Source organism: Sturnus vulgaris, chromosome 9, assembly GCF_052056855.1.
Source record: "Sturnus vulgaris isolate bStuVul1 chromosome 9, bStuVul1.hap1, whole genome shotgun sequence".
Lineage (NCBI taxonomy): Eukaryota > Metazoa > Chordata > Aves > Passeriformes > Sturnidae > Sturnus > Sturnus vulgaris.
The window spans coordinates 21,287,889-21,303,670 of NC_142251.1; the positions used below are offsets into that span (position 1 = coordinate 21,287,889).

The 15,782-nt window shown below is 39.3% G+C and overlaps 1 protein-coding gene across 3 annotated transcripts in view; it reads right to left on the reverse strand.

The window, feature by feature from the left end:
* The window catches only part of VAV3 (vav guanine nucleotide exchange factor 3), a 145,897-nt gene that overhangs the window by 92,298 nt on the left and 37,817 nt on the right, over positions 1-15,782 (reverse strand). For all 3 annotated transcript variants that reach the window (XM_014885387.2, XM_014885371.2, XM_088170092.1), the window contains exons 3-4: positions 1,262-1,320; positions 488-553 (exon numbers count right to left, since the gene is read on the reverse strand). In XM_014885387.2, coding sequence (XP_014740873.1) covers positions 488-553; positions 1,262-1,320 — 125 coding nt within the window. The remainder of the gene's footprint in view (positions 1-487; positions 554-1,261; positions 1,321-15,782) is intronic.

Consider the following 15,782-nt stretch of genomic DNA (forward strand, 5'->3'; position numbering starts at 1 on the left):
CAACATGATTTCTCATGGATCTTGAGAGATCCCAGCCATAGGACACAAGGGTATCCTGACAATCCTGCAAACATTTCCCCAGAAAAGGTAAATGCACCCACATTATGAATTTCACTGACTTTAGGGGAAAGATCCACTTGAATGCATTTTCTTTACAAGTTCAAGACAATTTCCTTGAGTCCCTTGCAAGTGATATTGCAATCTTCTGAAAGTATTCTCATAGTACTGACAGGTAACTTAGAATTGCATTCTTTATTTACTTTGCTACAAGCACCTTCTATGAAACATGCTGCATTACATTCACAAATGTATCATAATAATTCAAATAAGCATTCATAATTAATTCTTCCTGGACAGCATAATGACTAACAAAATATTTACAGATTAAATACATATCCCATTGTCATTAAAACTATATGTTCTGCAACACAATACAAAGAAATGCAACTGGAAGACCAAATCTGTAATTAATATATTTACAACGTACTCTATTAAATCAGGAAGACCTTTGTAGATATCTTCATCATCGACACTTTCTTCTGTAGGGAAGGGCCTATAGAAAGAAAAACAGCATTAATTACAGACAACACTAGCCTAGTCATGTAGTGGATTTCTGTTTGGTTTCCAAAATCTTCACACAGATTATTGTATACTAATGTGCTTGTATGTTCCCCACTTTCTCTGATGAGCAGTATATGTGTATTTATACTTCATTATGTGGATTGACACTTAATAAAAACCCTACTGGACAGAGTTGTTATAAATCACCACTAATACACATCATCGACATTTTTCAACTGGAAAAAAAACATCAAAACGTCCAGGTTAGGTCTGGCTGAGGGTTTTTTCGGTTTTTTTTGAAAACAAGAATCTCATAAACTTGACCAATTTTGCTGATTTTTTAGAAGCAATGAAGAAGAGAAACCCCACTTGTCTTTATATAAATCAGCCCTGCATCAGCTTGACTTCTGATCCCTGTGTAAGGATTTTCACACAAGTTCTGCAGTACCAGCTGCTCCTCTGTTCACCTCCTGTTTCAGCATGAGCAGAACACAAACTCAGGCCCTTCAGTGAGTGTACCAAGGTAGCAGACACCTTTTGTAACTCCTCAGAGCCTTGTTTAGCTGCTCACCTGGCACTCTGCCTTACAGCTAGAGACGTTCTTAGTGGGGGACACAGCCTATACTGCCCCTAACAACTTTTCCAAGAAGCATCACACCGAGAGGCATAACTCTCACCATTCCCTATGGCAATAACATACCTTATTCCTGTGCCTAGTGCAATAGGAGTGCGGGAAAGCTTTGAAAGTGTTTCTATCACCTGCAGAAGGAGGGAAACAGAACTATGATTAGTTGTAGAACAGAAGTAAGAAAACATTTTGCCGTCGATCGTTACATTACTAGAAAATGAAATCTTCAAATCGAATTATATAAACAGAGACAAAATGCGGCTGTGCCAAACACAATTTGCAGTTGGACCTGGACGAATTTGCGATGGCATTTTATCCGGCAGCAGAGGGAGCCAGAGCCCGGCAGCAGAGCCCGCGCCTGGCGGGGAGGCGAGGGGCGAGCCGGGGCCGGTCAGGGGCGACCTCGGGGCCAAGGCGAGCCCGCCGCCATCGGCCAAAGCCGCACAGACGAGCCCTGAGCTCTCCCCATAGGCAGCAGTGTGGAAGGGCTCATGCTAAGAGAATCGCGTCCGTAAGGCTGAGGTTACACCGCGACGGGAGCTTTAGGAAGGGTGGAATTCACACACACGGCCACGGAGAGGGAGCTGTTTTGTTGGCAATTAATTAATGCCAGACCTACTGTGACTCTGCCTGGCGAGTCCTCTCTGTCACAGCTATTTACTCATACTCAGATATGCAAGAGTCTCCTATTTGCTAGAGGGAGAAAATGACCCACGGTGACACCCTGCCTGAACTTCTGTACTTCCAATGACAAGGTTTCCCCTGAACTCATCAAAAGTTTCACCCTGGATCTTTTCAAATCAATATTCATATTAAGCTGAAATCTCCAGAGAACATTTTTATCAGCAGTATCCAAAATCAGTACAGCAATTCTACATTTCACAGGCATTTGGGAATAATCTCTACAATTTCAGTTGTTTATTTTTGAAGTTCTAATTACAAGACTACCATGACCATAAAAGAGAGCTAAAAGTGCATCTCTCAAAGGAAGGGAAATTGCATGTTTACACAGGAAAATGACAAAGTAAAAACCACAGAGAAATATCACAAACTACAGCTAAAACTAAAGTTACAAGGCCTCTACAGTGAATCATATTTCATAGGCAGATGAGCAAAATTAAGAATTAATGTTAGATTAATCCTGTGAAAGCAATATTTGGAGTTCATTTAAGCTGCTGTGAAAATTAATGCCCCCCCCAAAAAAAATCTCGTTTTGCCTAACAGGCAAAGAATAATAAAAACAAATAAATATGTCATTAACATAATCAAAGATGGGGGCATGTATTTCCCCTCTGAAGAGAAGAAATGCCATATGGTCAAGAATAAGCTTTAGAAACTGTGAATACAAGTTGATTGAATAAATGACAAAATTAATTAAAAACTATTTCACGTTAATTAAAAGGTCAAAAGGGAAAGAAGACTCCTTTAACAAGTCTTATTGTTGCAGGGGAGTTCTGGTTCCCATAGCAGACCTGAACCTGGCCCTGCACACCTGCAAGAATCCCAGCACAGGGCTGAGAGGAGCGCTGAGCCACACGAGACAGGATAGGACTCAGTGACAAAATGATCTGTCCTGACACATGGGCTGGCATTGACTGGCAAAATCACAGGAGGCCCAATGGTTCTCCAAACAAAGAGAGGCAAGTCTGGTGAACTGAATATCCCTTACTTGTTTCGACATGATATTTCCCAGCATACAAAAAATCTTTTGCAAACTATTCCACCCACGCAGACCCTTTTTCCTTAGAGGGATTCTCACTTATCTAGCATAATCAAACCCAGTAGACATATGGCTTACTCTTTACAGCTAATTACAGTTGCTTCAAGATTAAAAAAAAAAAAAAAGGCTGTACAAATAAAATTACGAATTTTAGGTAGGTAACTAGCAAGCATTATTCCTAAAATGTACTGCCATGCTCCATTTTAGAGCTATTAATATGAACATAAGCAAAACCAAAATTCGTAAATAAGAGGAATAGAAAAACTTTTTCAGGAACTGATGTGAAAACTTGGAGGGGGCGGGCACAGAGGCCCACGATGACACCCACACACACTGGGGAATCCAGAGAAGCATTTACCAGAAAATGCATAGAGGAAGGAACTGTGTGGCTATAGACAACAGAAGACTACAGGAATCTTCCCTTCTCTTAGAACAGAAACCATTAAGCATTCCAGTCTCTCTAGTAAGGTTAGAACACAGATTCAACTTCCACAGAATAAAAGATAATGCTTACCCACTGAACCACTCCTATTAAACCACACCTTAAAACAGCACTGTCAAGAAACAGAACCGAGTCTACTGAGAGCATTTTTCTTGCAACTGTGGTTTCCCTAAAGAATTCTGAGAAAACGTCAAGAATAATTACACCAGTAATCACACGTGGAATTACCACATCTGGTCAACATACTATTCCAATATACGTGTAAATTTGTATTTGCTCCAACAAAAGGTGGGGCAAAGCAAGATTCTCCTTCCACTTGAAATTTCAGTTCTTTGGTTCTGAGACACTGCAGAAACAACTAAGAGTTCCCAAGTTTCAAAGTCCATGGGGATGAATGCAGTTATGTATGGGATGAGTTGCCTGATAAACAAAGAGAATTTCAATTGCCATTCAGAAAAACAAACTTAAATGCAGCAAAATGTCTGATTTTCAATAAATGACAAAAGACAGACTCAGGAGTTTTTCAGAACACTGCTAATTTGAAGACCCTTATGGTTAATACGAAGGAACCTATAATATTGTGCAATTCTGAACTCCAAAATTACAATGTACTATACACATTAAAGTTCCTAACATTCAATTTAGCACTTTTCATGTGCTTTTTTTGCTTTGCTCTCTTCCTTTTGGTAGAGCTTTAATCCCTTTTTGCATTTAACCTTAAATGATCACCCAGCTCTCTTCCAAAGGAAGGACTCTGACAGATGCTCCTGCACTTTGAATGAGGCTTAACTAGATCTTAGTTTAAGTTTAAGCACTCCTTGCTTGCACAAAGTCCAGAACGACAGAGATTCCATGCCTGGTGCTGCTCTGCAACAAACAAATGTCCAAAGGGTTGCAAAGCTCTGCACACACACTACCACCAGGAACAGTCAGCAAAAAACAGGTGTTTAGTAAAGATTCCTAACTGACAATCTGGCCAGCTACAACACACAAAAAAAGAAACATTTATACTCTAAAATATCCCAGAGTGAATACATTCCTTCACACTGAAAAGCTCAATAACTCTCCATTTGCCTGCAATCAACCTGACACTGGGAGATATTAGCAAGAGGCTTCCAGGAATAAAAGGAAGCCTCGCTGCACCCAGCCCAGTACAGCTCCTATGCACGGCCTAGCACCAGGAGACAGAGGTTCAGCAGGTCTTTAGAAGTCACATCAAAGTCACACTCACTTCAAGAAGATGGTAACATCCAAGTTGGTTTTTCAGTACATCGCCAGTTTATGCAAAATATGACACGAAATTCAAATTTACAGCGCTGGAAGAGGAAGCACACCCCACCCTGCTGAGTGGCTCTGCTCCTCATTCATATTTCAGGCACTGCTGGCAAGAGCAATGGTCTCACACTGTACATTAACTCTTTACTTCATTGGGAACTCTAACAGCTATTTTTTTTTCTTCCCCTGGCTTGGTATTTATTATGGCTTAACGTGACTCACAGTTGTAGGTCAGACTCTCCAGTTTATGTAAGAACTTTAATATGCTTTGCCAAAACATTATTTTGTAATTTCCTGCAGCCGTACTCTTCAGTTTATCACATCAGATATTCCTGTGCCTGCTTACAGCAGCTGTACACTAGAGGGACTATTTACTACTTCCCATAGCAGTAGGGTGTCTGAGTTAAAATGTCCCTAAAGTATTTTAGTGGTGTCTCTTTTTAATCTTACTTCTTTAAAAAGAACTTGCAAATCATGCAGTTGAAGAACAGATTAAGTACATTTTAAAAGTACTTTTCCACTTTTAGAAGACACAGAAGTACGTCATTTTGGAACTCACTGTCTCCCCAAACAAGCAATAATTCCGTGCTACTGACAGCTGCTGTAAGGACTCTCATCATATTTATATTTCTGATATTTACCTAAATTGCAAATGTTAAGTGATCAACAAATATTGATGGCAACAATAGCTTATGCTAATAAAACCTAGAAAGACTCACTTGTGGTTAGATCATCAAAGCAGTTGCTTCCATGCAGGCACTTAAATCAGGATGTGTTTTCCTAAAATACGGTAAAATTCAGAGCTCTGAGCAGATGATGATAAACAAAAAGCCAACGCTTACAGAAATCCAATGTTTCTGGAGAACACATCATACATTCTCTGCATCATGGGGTGGGGATCTTATGAGGCCAATTTTAAGTGCCACATATCTAGGACATTTTAAAGCCAGAACTGCTAGTCATGCTCACATGCTGAGTGAGTTCTCATGAAGCTGTTTTCACTCATTCACCAGACTGGTGAGGAGGAGGGGAAAGAGAAACATCATTTTTGTGTCTCTGTCACTCAGAGATAAGATGAAAATGCTATACATAAATATATTCTCAAGCTACTTATAGTAAGAAAAGTTCCTCTTTTGCTGCTGTAGCATTAAGCAGGCTCTGGGAAAACCCTTCATTTGGCACAGAGGGGAGTGAGGGGCAGTTGAAATATATATATATTGATTAATATTGTACACTAATTCATCTAACTTTTGAACCAAAAGACCCCTAGGAACTGCTACAGTTCCATTTTACTTGGTTAACAGTTAAAAAAAAAAATACATGAAGCCAGACAACTCCAGGGTGATTACACAGCTGCTGATCTAATGAGCACATTATTCCAAGTAAAGCGTGTTCATAAGTTAAATTGAACATTTTCTCTCCATCTGCCTTGTTCGGGTACCGTGTTAGTAGTCTGTGTTAGTTCAGGTTAGTTTTAATCAAACCACAAGCCTCTAGGGAAGGAGAAAGGATAAGGGCTTTCCAAAAAGGCAAAATAAATGAAAACTCCTTAAAATGAGAGGAAATAAAGGGAGAGGGGAAAAAACAAAGAGAAAGAAGAACAAACCTGACCCAAAATCAAACCTTTTGTTTCACATACTGGCACCTCTAACAGGCTCTTAAAAACAAAAACCAAATTTAAATGCCAGCTACACAAATATGCCTCTACTGTTGTGGCATGCACTGAAGTGTCAAAGCTATACAGAGACAAAGACATGAAAGACAATTTACAACCCTGGCACCTGCACTAACACCTCCTTAGGAATGGGACAGACTGCAGACCTCCAGCAGGTACAAATGTCATCCATCTGTGTTTCATTACACACAGCTTCACCTATAGCTATATCCTGACTTTCACCTCATTCAGGTAATAAAATCCAGGCTTTAGGTGTAGAGCACTGATAGGTGCAATCCAAAGGAAAGGTTTGAATTTACTTTCTGCTGGGATAATCACCAGCTGTGGGATGCTGTCCTGTTTTCTCACTGACATCACCTTCAGCCATCCCGATTCTGGCTTTCTCATTGTCCGTGTCCATTCTTCCATTTCCACTGAACTACACCCTAAGGAAACACACCTGAGGACTACTTCATCCCTCTTTCCCATCAAGGCTTAGTGCTGGCACAGGAGCAGTAAGGAAAACAGACCGACTGTCCCAGGAAACCATGGCAGAGAAATTCACAACCCCGAGCCAAGTCTTTGTGACTGACAGGAGCCTGCCAGCAACTGTAAAAAAAAAAGGTTTGAAACCAGGTGCCAAATGCTTTCATGCAGAGGCAGCAAGGGTAGGACTGCTGTAAAAGCTGGTTTTGGCAGTCATGCACATTTCCTCTGAGCCCCAGCTGCGAGAGGAGAGCTCAGAGGTGGTGCTGTGCTGCCTGGCTGCCTCTGGGCATGCAGACCTTCATACCCTGCACACACTGCCCTAGGGAAGGCTCATCTCAGATCCACTCGCACTAGTGTTAGTGTGTCCGCAATGAAGTGGCAGGAAAGTTTCTCCAGAGTTGTTTTTTTTTTATTACAAAACAGAAAAACAATAGGGAAAAAATAGCAAAGACAGAAAACCTCCTGGGTGTTGCCGATCTGTTCGTAGATAAGCTAAATACAGATATGCAAACCGCTGGGACTTCAAAAGCCCTGGGGAATCAACAGCTACAGAGGATGCAAGTTTTTCTCCTAAATCTTCTAAGAAGGAGAGGTGAGACAGGCAGTTTGGAACCAGGAAGGCAGGCAAAGCTGGTACAACATAATTTTTACAAACCACTCAATGATATGAGGACAGATGACCTGATGTCCAAAAGGACAGGTTGATGCCAAGAATATTTAGCCCCTTTTGCACACTGAACATTTTATTCCTTTTATCAGGCATGATAACTCTGATCATGCAAAATCTGGAGCTAAAACAGTGGGACTGGCTGGACATGAATCCTTAACAGTAAAGGAGGAAAACCAAAACCAAATGCTCTCTGGGAATCTGTAAAACTCAGCACCATGTATTGAGAATTAAAATGAGCAAGTCTTGACTAATCAATAGCCAACAATGGGCACAAATGTACGTACCATTTTTTTAATTGTGCTTTTAAAACCCTATTTTTCAAATTTTAGGTCTCTGACGAAGCAACAGTCGCTAGTCCAAAAGCGAGAAAGGTTCCCTAGATGGCTCTGTTCTTACAGGGAAACGAAAAAGCTTAAACTGTACAAGCAGCACGGTCCTGCTCATCCCTTGGTTCATTTTGTCTGCAAGGCTGAGACTCCTTAACACAAGCATGGAGGGAAGGAGTTGGAGCAGCTGCTTCCTGCCTGCATCTCGTGGTTTTGGTTCTTTGGATACCTTCCATGCCTTCTGGGGTGTCAGTTTGGGGCTGGTTTTTTAGTTGGGTTTCTTTGGTTTGTTTTTCCTTGTTAAGATCTTGCTTAAAGAATGACAACCTTACTTTAAGCATTGCTGTGTTATAAACACTACAACTAATGGCATAAGTGCAGACTGCCCCAAAGCATGCTGTTCTTCTAAACATGGAATTGGAGTCTGTCCTTCCTGGTACATTTACGACATTTCAAGTTTTGCATGGAGGGCAGAAGAATACAAAAGGATATTCCTAGGACAGTACTGCAAAACCTATCTGCTATTAAGTCATTCCAGTTCCCTTCAGAATAAACACTACAAGGATAACCTATACTTAGAAACAGCATCTTCGAGCTGTATTCAGCTTTGATCAAGTGCTTGTTTTCAATGCTTTTTGAACACTCTTACTGATGACACCATAATTTTTTTTACCATATTTTATATGGGTCATAACAGTAATCAATCCTGAAAGAAATGGCTTTTTCCCATCTTTTAAAACAATGGTTTCTTTAACCTAAATGTAAGCATTCCTTTTAAAATCCCTATTGACTGAACAGGGAGATTATCAAAGGTGTTCAGACTTTGGACATGTGGGGTTTTTTTTAAATAGGAAAGGACATTAATCAGTGCTGTGTGTTTTCCAAAGTTACATTTCTTTTGCCCCTACCCTTTAACAGACTTCAGAAGACTATTTTTACATGTTTCAAAAAAAACAAGCAAATTCTCTAAAGTGCAACCACCAGTTTGTACACTTTGTATATACATTTTGGGTGTTCATGACCTTGGATGTTTAAAATTGGCACACAGATATTTTAGAAAGAAATTAGTGCTTACATATTCATTATTGATTGCACCTCCAATATTGTTTTAGGTAGGCATCCTGCAGTTTATTAAGTGACATGTGGTTTCCTCACTCCCACTGTGTTATTTCACTTTAATATTTAAAGAAGTTCTTTGTCAATTTTGATCCTTGCAAGAACAGTACTCAGAGGAGGCTGTGCAATGGAGTTTTTCTTCCTCTCTTCTGCTAAAAGCAGAGGAAGAGTTTTTCTTCCTGTCTTGGGTGAACCAGTCACTGCCACACTTCTCCCTTTTCTGAGTTTACTTTAACCATTGACTACACAAATTTAACTAGTGTGTGGCTTTGCTTAGTGGTACCAAGTCACACCTGAACCATGAATCGAATTTACTCCAGTACACAACCAATGAAGATAGGAATATTTATTAGGCATAAATACACACTGGATATCTCCTCATTCTCTGCAAGAAAAAAAAATTCCCTGCTACAGTGCAAAGGGAAGTGAGCTGTTCTCTTTGCTGCAGTTACCCTCCAGCTCACTCACAGTGGCTCACAAAAGCTCACAGCAGCCTTCCATCCCTACCCTTCTTAGGAGAGCTCTCTACCTGGACACAAAGGACTACACTGGTCCAACAGAAAAGGGCTTGTCTCCAACGCTGCAAAAACAGACACAGGAAACAGGATGGCATAAACTTGGATATTTCACTGTCTTCCATTCATTTTAAAAACCAGCTGCTTTGATATTGGATTTTTTAAAAATAAACTCGAGAAGACGTTCTGCAACGGAAGTGGCATTGTCAGCTTCTATTATTGAAACCTGGTAAGAGCAGTGGTTTGCTTTTCTCCCTAATGATCTGTTCACTTAGATTTAAAAAAAAATTCTAAGTACAGCTGCAGTAGTAGAAGAAAATATGCAGAAAAATACATTCCCATCATGTTTGTACCCAATTCTCCTTGAGCTGGATCCTTATACTGAAGATTACAAAATGAATGAGAGAAACTATTTTTTTTCTACTTAATTATTGTCTTATTACCTTGAACATGCAGCAGCTTGCAGGTTGTATTATCTATGTGCTACACTTCCAAAATACCACTGCAGAACTAAAGAGAAGGTGGAATTGATTCCTCTCTTTAATATGTTTTTTTTTTTAAATGTTGTTCTTGAGCTTTCACTTGTCTGGAGGTTGAAAAGAACATTTTGAGCTCCTCAAGTCTGCGATGGGGATCATAGTATGTATTTTAGATGTAGATACCATGATAAGTAAGAGCAAACCAGAGATACCTATCATTAACCATATCATTACCATATCATTAACCATTAACCAAGTATTTACTATTAAGATGTCTCTTGCAATTTCACAGCTCTGCTGACTACCGAAATTTTTGTCCTCTACTTTGTGCTCTTCACCCACTGTTCTAACCCAACTCTATGGTCATGTCATAAACTACATTTGAGAACTGATAGGTAGAGACAGAAGGAGTTACAAATTCCTTAGCATGTTATTCTGAAGGGCAGGAAAGGTTCACTGCTTATTTCCCAGCTCTGCCACATCAAGAGGCATTCTGCCATGGTAGAGGCAGTAATCTCTGACTATAATTAATATTGCCTCTTAGAGCACACAGGACTGTACCTCACTTTTACTTTTATAGGGATTTCCAAATATTTGTTGTGGAATTGTGCTTAAAAAAACATTTGTGAAAGGGCATAGGACTGAACACATCCCAGATTGGTAACAAGTCATAAAACTACCTAAGGCCAGCTTCAGTCCTCATTATTTATGATAAAAACACCAGTAGCACATATGAGCTCAATGAGACTCTTGACATGAATTTAGTTGGACATTTCAGTCCAATACACAGTGAGTCCAAATCAACCCCGATATCCCAAGAGTGATTAGTCCTGCTCCAGTCAATCTCAGCAGCAGCCTACAGTGAGCAAATGCAAGAGCCAACTGCAGGCAAGCAGATACACCTAAAAAAACGCACCAGAAAAGGTCATGCTTTGTGAAAAAACAGGCTCCCACATCATTTGTCATTAATGCAGAAAGGCATTTTGGGGAGATAAATTTTGGAAAAAAATATATTGCAGTTAACCTACATTGGATAAGTGGTTTTATGAAACATACAACAGGAAAGATAAACCTTGTCTGATACCAACATTCTCCTAGCATTTTGTCATAGGTAATATGGTCTCAATGAAAGGCACTATTTGTGCTAAAATGTTAAATTTTTGTGGGTCAAATGTCACAAGGCGGATTTCAGATTGAAAGTTGCAATTCATGTCCAGCAGCAATCTGAATTATACCTCTACCCTCTTCATTTTTTTACACCAAACTTCAAATTCAAAACCAAGATCAAGATATATACAAGCTGATGAACATTGAAACAGCCTCAATGCTGAATTTTTAAAAAGCTATTCAGCATTACAGCTTGTCATTTTACCCCATAACACCTGTAATATTTCTTAAAATTGTGTTCCTCAACACATCTTCCTTTTAACTTGGCAGGCACTAATTTTACTGCTCACAGGTATTTCCAACAGCACAAAAATTCCCTTACTGCACTCATACCAACAACAGCAGCAATGAAACATCCTCAAAAACAGCTTAACTGAGGCAGATGCATGAAATAAAATTTTCAGACAACAGCAAAGTCAGAAGATTTGGAGAGAGAAAAGTTTCAGGAAATAAGAGAGATGTCAACAGACGAAAGATGTGAGAATGCTGAAGGAAGGAGAACGAGGCACTAGAAAAAGAGGAAAAATATTCAAAAGATATAATGTAGTCAGCTTCTGAAGGGGTTTGAGATTACAAAAACATCACCTCAAAAAGTAGAAAACAAGGTAAGGAAACTGAAACCAAACCTGTAAAGCACATGAAACATAAAATGAGAACAAAGAAAGTAAGAGTTCCCTCCGTGGTCATTTATTTAAAAAGAAATGATCCATGTTTTCCACCAAAAGGAACAAAAACATCAATGTAGAAAAGTTGCAGGCTGCATTAACACTGTCAGCTGTAGCTGAGGTACCTACAGCATGCAGAGCACACACAGTGGAGGTTTTGTGAGGTGTCTGGATAAGATGAGGACAGGACACAGTCTAGATTTAGCTTTTGGAAACTTCAAATTACTGCTGTCCAAGGATAATACAGCCACTAAAACCACTCTCATCCAATACTTTTACACTGTAGGTTATGGAGAAATGCCCCAAAGACCTGCATAAAACAAATGATAATTACCGATTTTATATTTGGATGAAAGTCTAGTTGTTGGTCAATATTAAATGTTACATATATAACAAAAAGGCCAGGCTACTGCTGGACAAGTTGAAGATTTCAGTGGATTTTTGATTACTGATGTACTTCAGTTTCCCACTGTCTGTGATGCTCTGGAACATGCACCACACGGTCTCCATCTTCAGAATAACTCCTGCTACAAGTCATGAAGATCCAACAGAGCAGGCAAGGAAAACTGCTGCTGACAGGATTCTCTGCCTTGCTAGTTCAGGGCTCCTCTATGGGAAGCTGCACAGAAAGAGCACTTTTGTCCCTTAAGACTTCAGTCTGCCAAGTGAACTGAGATGGATCCGTTTAAAGCCATCCAAAGGTCGGAGGCACCCTGTCAGATGGATTCTTTCCTACTGTCCAAACAGCTTTGAAACCAAGGTACAAAGTCACAACATTTGCTTGAGAATCCGGACTTTGCTTTTAACATTTTACCTTACACTATCAAACAAATTTATAACTGAATTTTCCATCATAGCCAGAGTTCTACACTTGCAAACAAGCAAAGCAGCAGTCATTACTCTGGTACCATACCTACCAAAGCAACCACTTTCACTGCCTGAGCAAACTGTTTTCAACATGCACACAAAGAGCAGAACAAGGGTTAATGTTAGTAAATGTAGATGGCAAACTAATATTTTTTATTGTATTAGAGGACTGATACTGGGTTGTTTTTTATTCAAATAATCCTATGAGTTAGCATAGAAAGCAGCTCGATTTCTTCATGAGCCTACATTATTTTTACTTGGGAAAAAAATACTTTCTCTCAAATGCTTCTGAAAAAAACTGCCTCTAAACCAGCACCTGTATTCACCTTCATTTTCCATTTCTGGGCAAGCACTTGGAAAACAACTCAGCTTTTTGGGTTTTCATTCTCAATAGAGTAATGTGATAAAGCATCTTGCATGACTCCCAGAAATATCTCTCTAAGGAGAAAAAAGTCTATGCTCAGTAACTCATGCTCACTTTCCTAAAGGAGGCACATCTTTTCATTTAGTCACAGCCAGGAACATCTGACAAGGTTCCATGTTGGTTCATTTGCACACACTCCATCAGCATCAAGAATAGGAGATGAAGACCAGCCTTTCAGACCTGTCTATGCCTCAGACAGCTCTCACTGCCAGCACTGCCCTGAGCCTGCTTCTGCAAACACACACAAGCAGAAATGCCCTGTAAAATCACAAGCACACGACAGAGGACACTGCACTTCCCTGCCTTGCATGGCATTTTTTGGGTCAGCCCAGAACTGTGCATTGGAACAAGATTCTTGCTGTTTTCTATGTAGCATTTATTCTGCCAGGATCTTGATCAGCCTCTGGAATTTGTAATCCAGACTTCTAAAAAGTACTGTTGCTCAAATATTTTTTACTGCCTTATTTTTTCTATGACACAAGTTTTGTTTTCTGGATTCAAACACCCCAAGTAGTTTTTCGTCATATTTGTGAGTACTGATTCGGTAAGAAATAGAAAGCAAAACCCTCCTCTCAATGTTCTTTATTTCAGATTTAAACAAGGAATCAGTTAACTTCACCTTGGAATTTGATAAATGAACTCTGAGACAAACAGGAAAAGTAAATCTGGTACAGGTCCACATTTCTGATTTCTTGAGACATCTCAGCAGTTCATATATGCATATATTAAAACACATTACAGAACAATACATGAAATATGAATCATCTTGCCTAAACACTTGTCTGTTGCATTACAAACTGACTACTGCTTAATGTCAATTTCCTTCAAGAAAATATGGCTCTAAATAAAATATACAGCTTAGTTAAAACCTCCTTTTGACATTTTCCAAATAAATGGCAGTATCTTATAGCTTGTAAATCCTAAAATAATTCTACTGAACAACCGGTGTCAAAATTCTAAGCTCCTTCTCACAATTGCATCTGGGGGGGGGGGGGGGGGGGGGCACTTACACAAAGGAAATAAAACTTCATCAGAATATCAGTGCTAAGAATTCCTTTTTCCTTTTCTGAGTTTTGATGGTGCAAGACAGCATCAAAGACTGTTCTCACTGTACAGTGAGAATATATAAAAATACACTCTGAATAAGATGCAAGAGGAAGCCAATGAAAGCAAATTAATATTTCTTCTTTAGAAGAGAAAAATTACTGAAGAGACTCTCAAATTCAGGTTCTAGAGAATTGCAGGAATTTCAACAGAGCCATAGTTCTCCTCTGATGAGTAGGGGGTATTTACCTGCTACACAGAAAAATCTAAAAGTATATTTAAATAAGCACAAGAATAATAGGAGCAGTCTTCTAGCAAAACCAAGAGACAAAACAAAAGCCCAGAAACAAACCTGAAATACATGAATGGAAAAGGCCCAAGAAGCACCGTGGGGATGGGGATGTACAGCAGACTGCAGGGCAGAGTGGTGAGAAAGGCAAAGAATGCAGGCAGCAAAGGAGACAAGGCAGTGATGAAGAGTAAATATAACTAACCACACAGAATTAAACATGAAGTGATGAAAGCCTAGGTAGGAATGATCAGACAGATTGCATCTTTGGGTGTCAGGCAAGGGTGAGCACAGGGCAGCACCAAGAGGCAAGCATGGAAGAGGGAAACCTGCAGCTCTGCTCCCCAGAGCCTGTGGTCAGAGCACTCTGCTGCTTGCTGTGGTTATGGCTTTGCTAACAAAGCCTGAAAATGGCACCTTTTTCTACTATTTAGCAGACTGTTCAAGACACAGGTGCATAAGTCACTTCCAAAAGAGAAACAGAAATAAGCTATTAACTAAAAGCCCCACAATTTTAACAGAAATATTCTCATGCACTCCCATTTAACTCTGTATCCAGCATCAGCATGGTTAATCTAATTAATAACACACACAAGGGCAAGATTTTAAATCAGTTTGGTTGTGACTCCTACAGATTCCAAATTCATGCCACCCAGCTGTGGGTGGCAAACCTTCATCAAAAAAGAAAACAAACCAAAGTGAATTGCTTTGTAAAAGTTAAAAAATCAAAGTAGACGTTATGCTTAAGTTCCTAGTATTCAAGTTCTTTCACTAAGTTTTGGTTAGATGTTTGTCATATATAGAAAAACTACTCTCTCTCCTATGGTTTGAAAATGAGATGAATTCATATTCCAATTTGTTTAATTTTATATGGAAATGTCCATAGAAAGAGAGACAGTACTGAGAATTTTATATAAGATGTCTGATCTAGAATTCACTTTTTCCATGACAAAACAGCATGATAAAATGTGTTAGTAATGTGAATAACAATAAAAAGATTTATCCTAATTTAAAGCAACTTTTGACTAATGCGGCCAGGAAAAACCTGTTTGTTTTCTAATAAGGTGTGATCATGTTTTAACGAACATTTTTTTGCCACAAAATATGCAACTGAGAAAAACCATCTTATATTCAATCTCCAAGTTCACATATACAAAAATGTAGACCTCACCACTTTGAAAACATGACATTTCTAATCAGGTGGTTTAAGAACTTTCATTAACTTCACTGACTTAATTGAACTTCAAGATTCCTAATGAAGCGTGTTTACCAACACTCAGATTGTTTCTCACAGATCACAGACTGTGTCCAACCACTACTTAAGGTACTCAGTTGGTCTCAACTTTCCTTTTAGTTGGCTGAAAATCTCTAAGGGAGGTGCTCCCCAAATCAAAACACTAAAACTCAGTCTCAGAACAAACCCAGAACTAGATCACTCAACAATATTTACT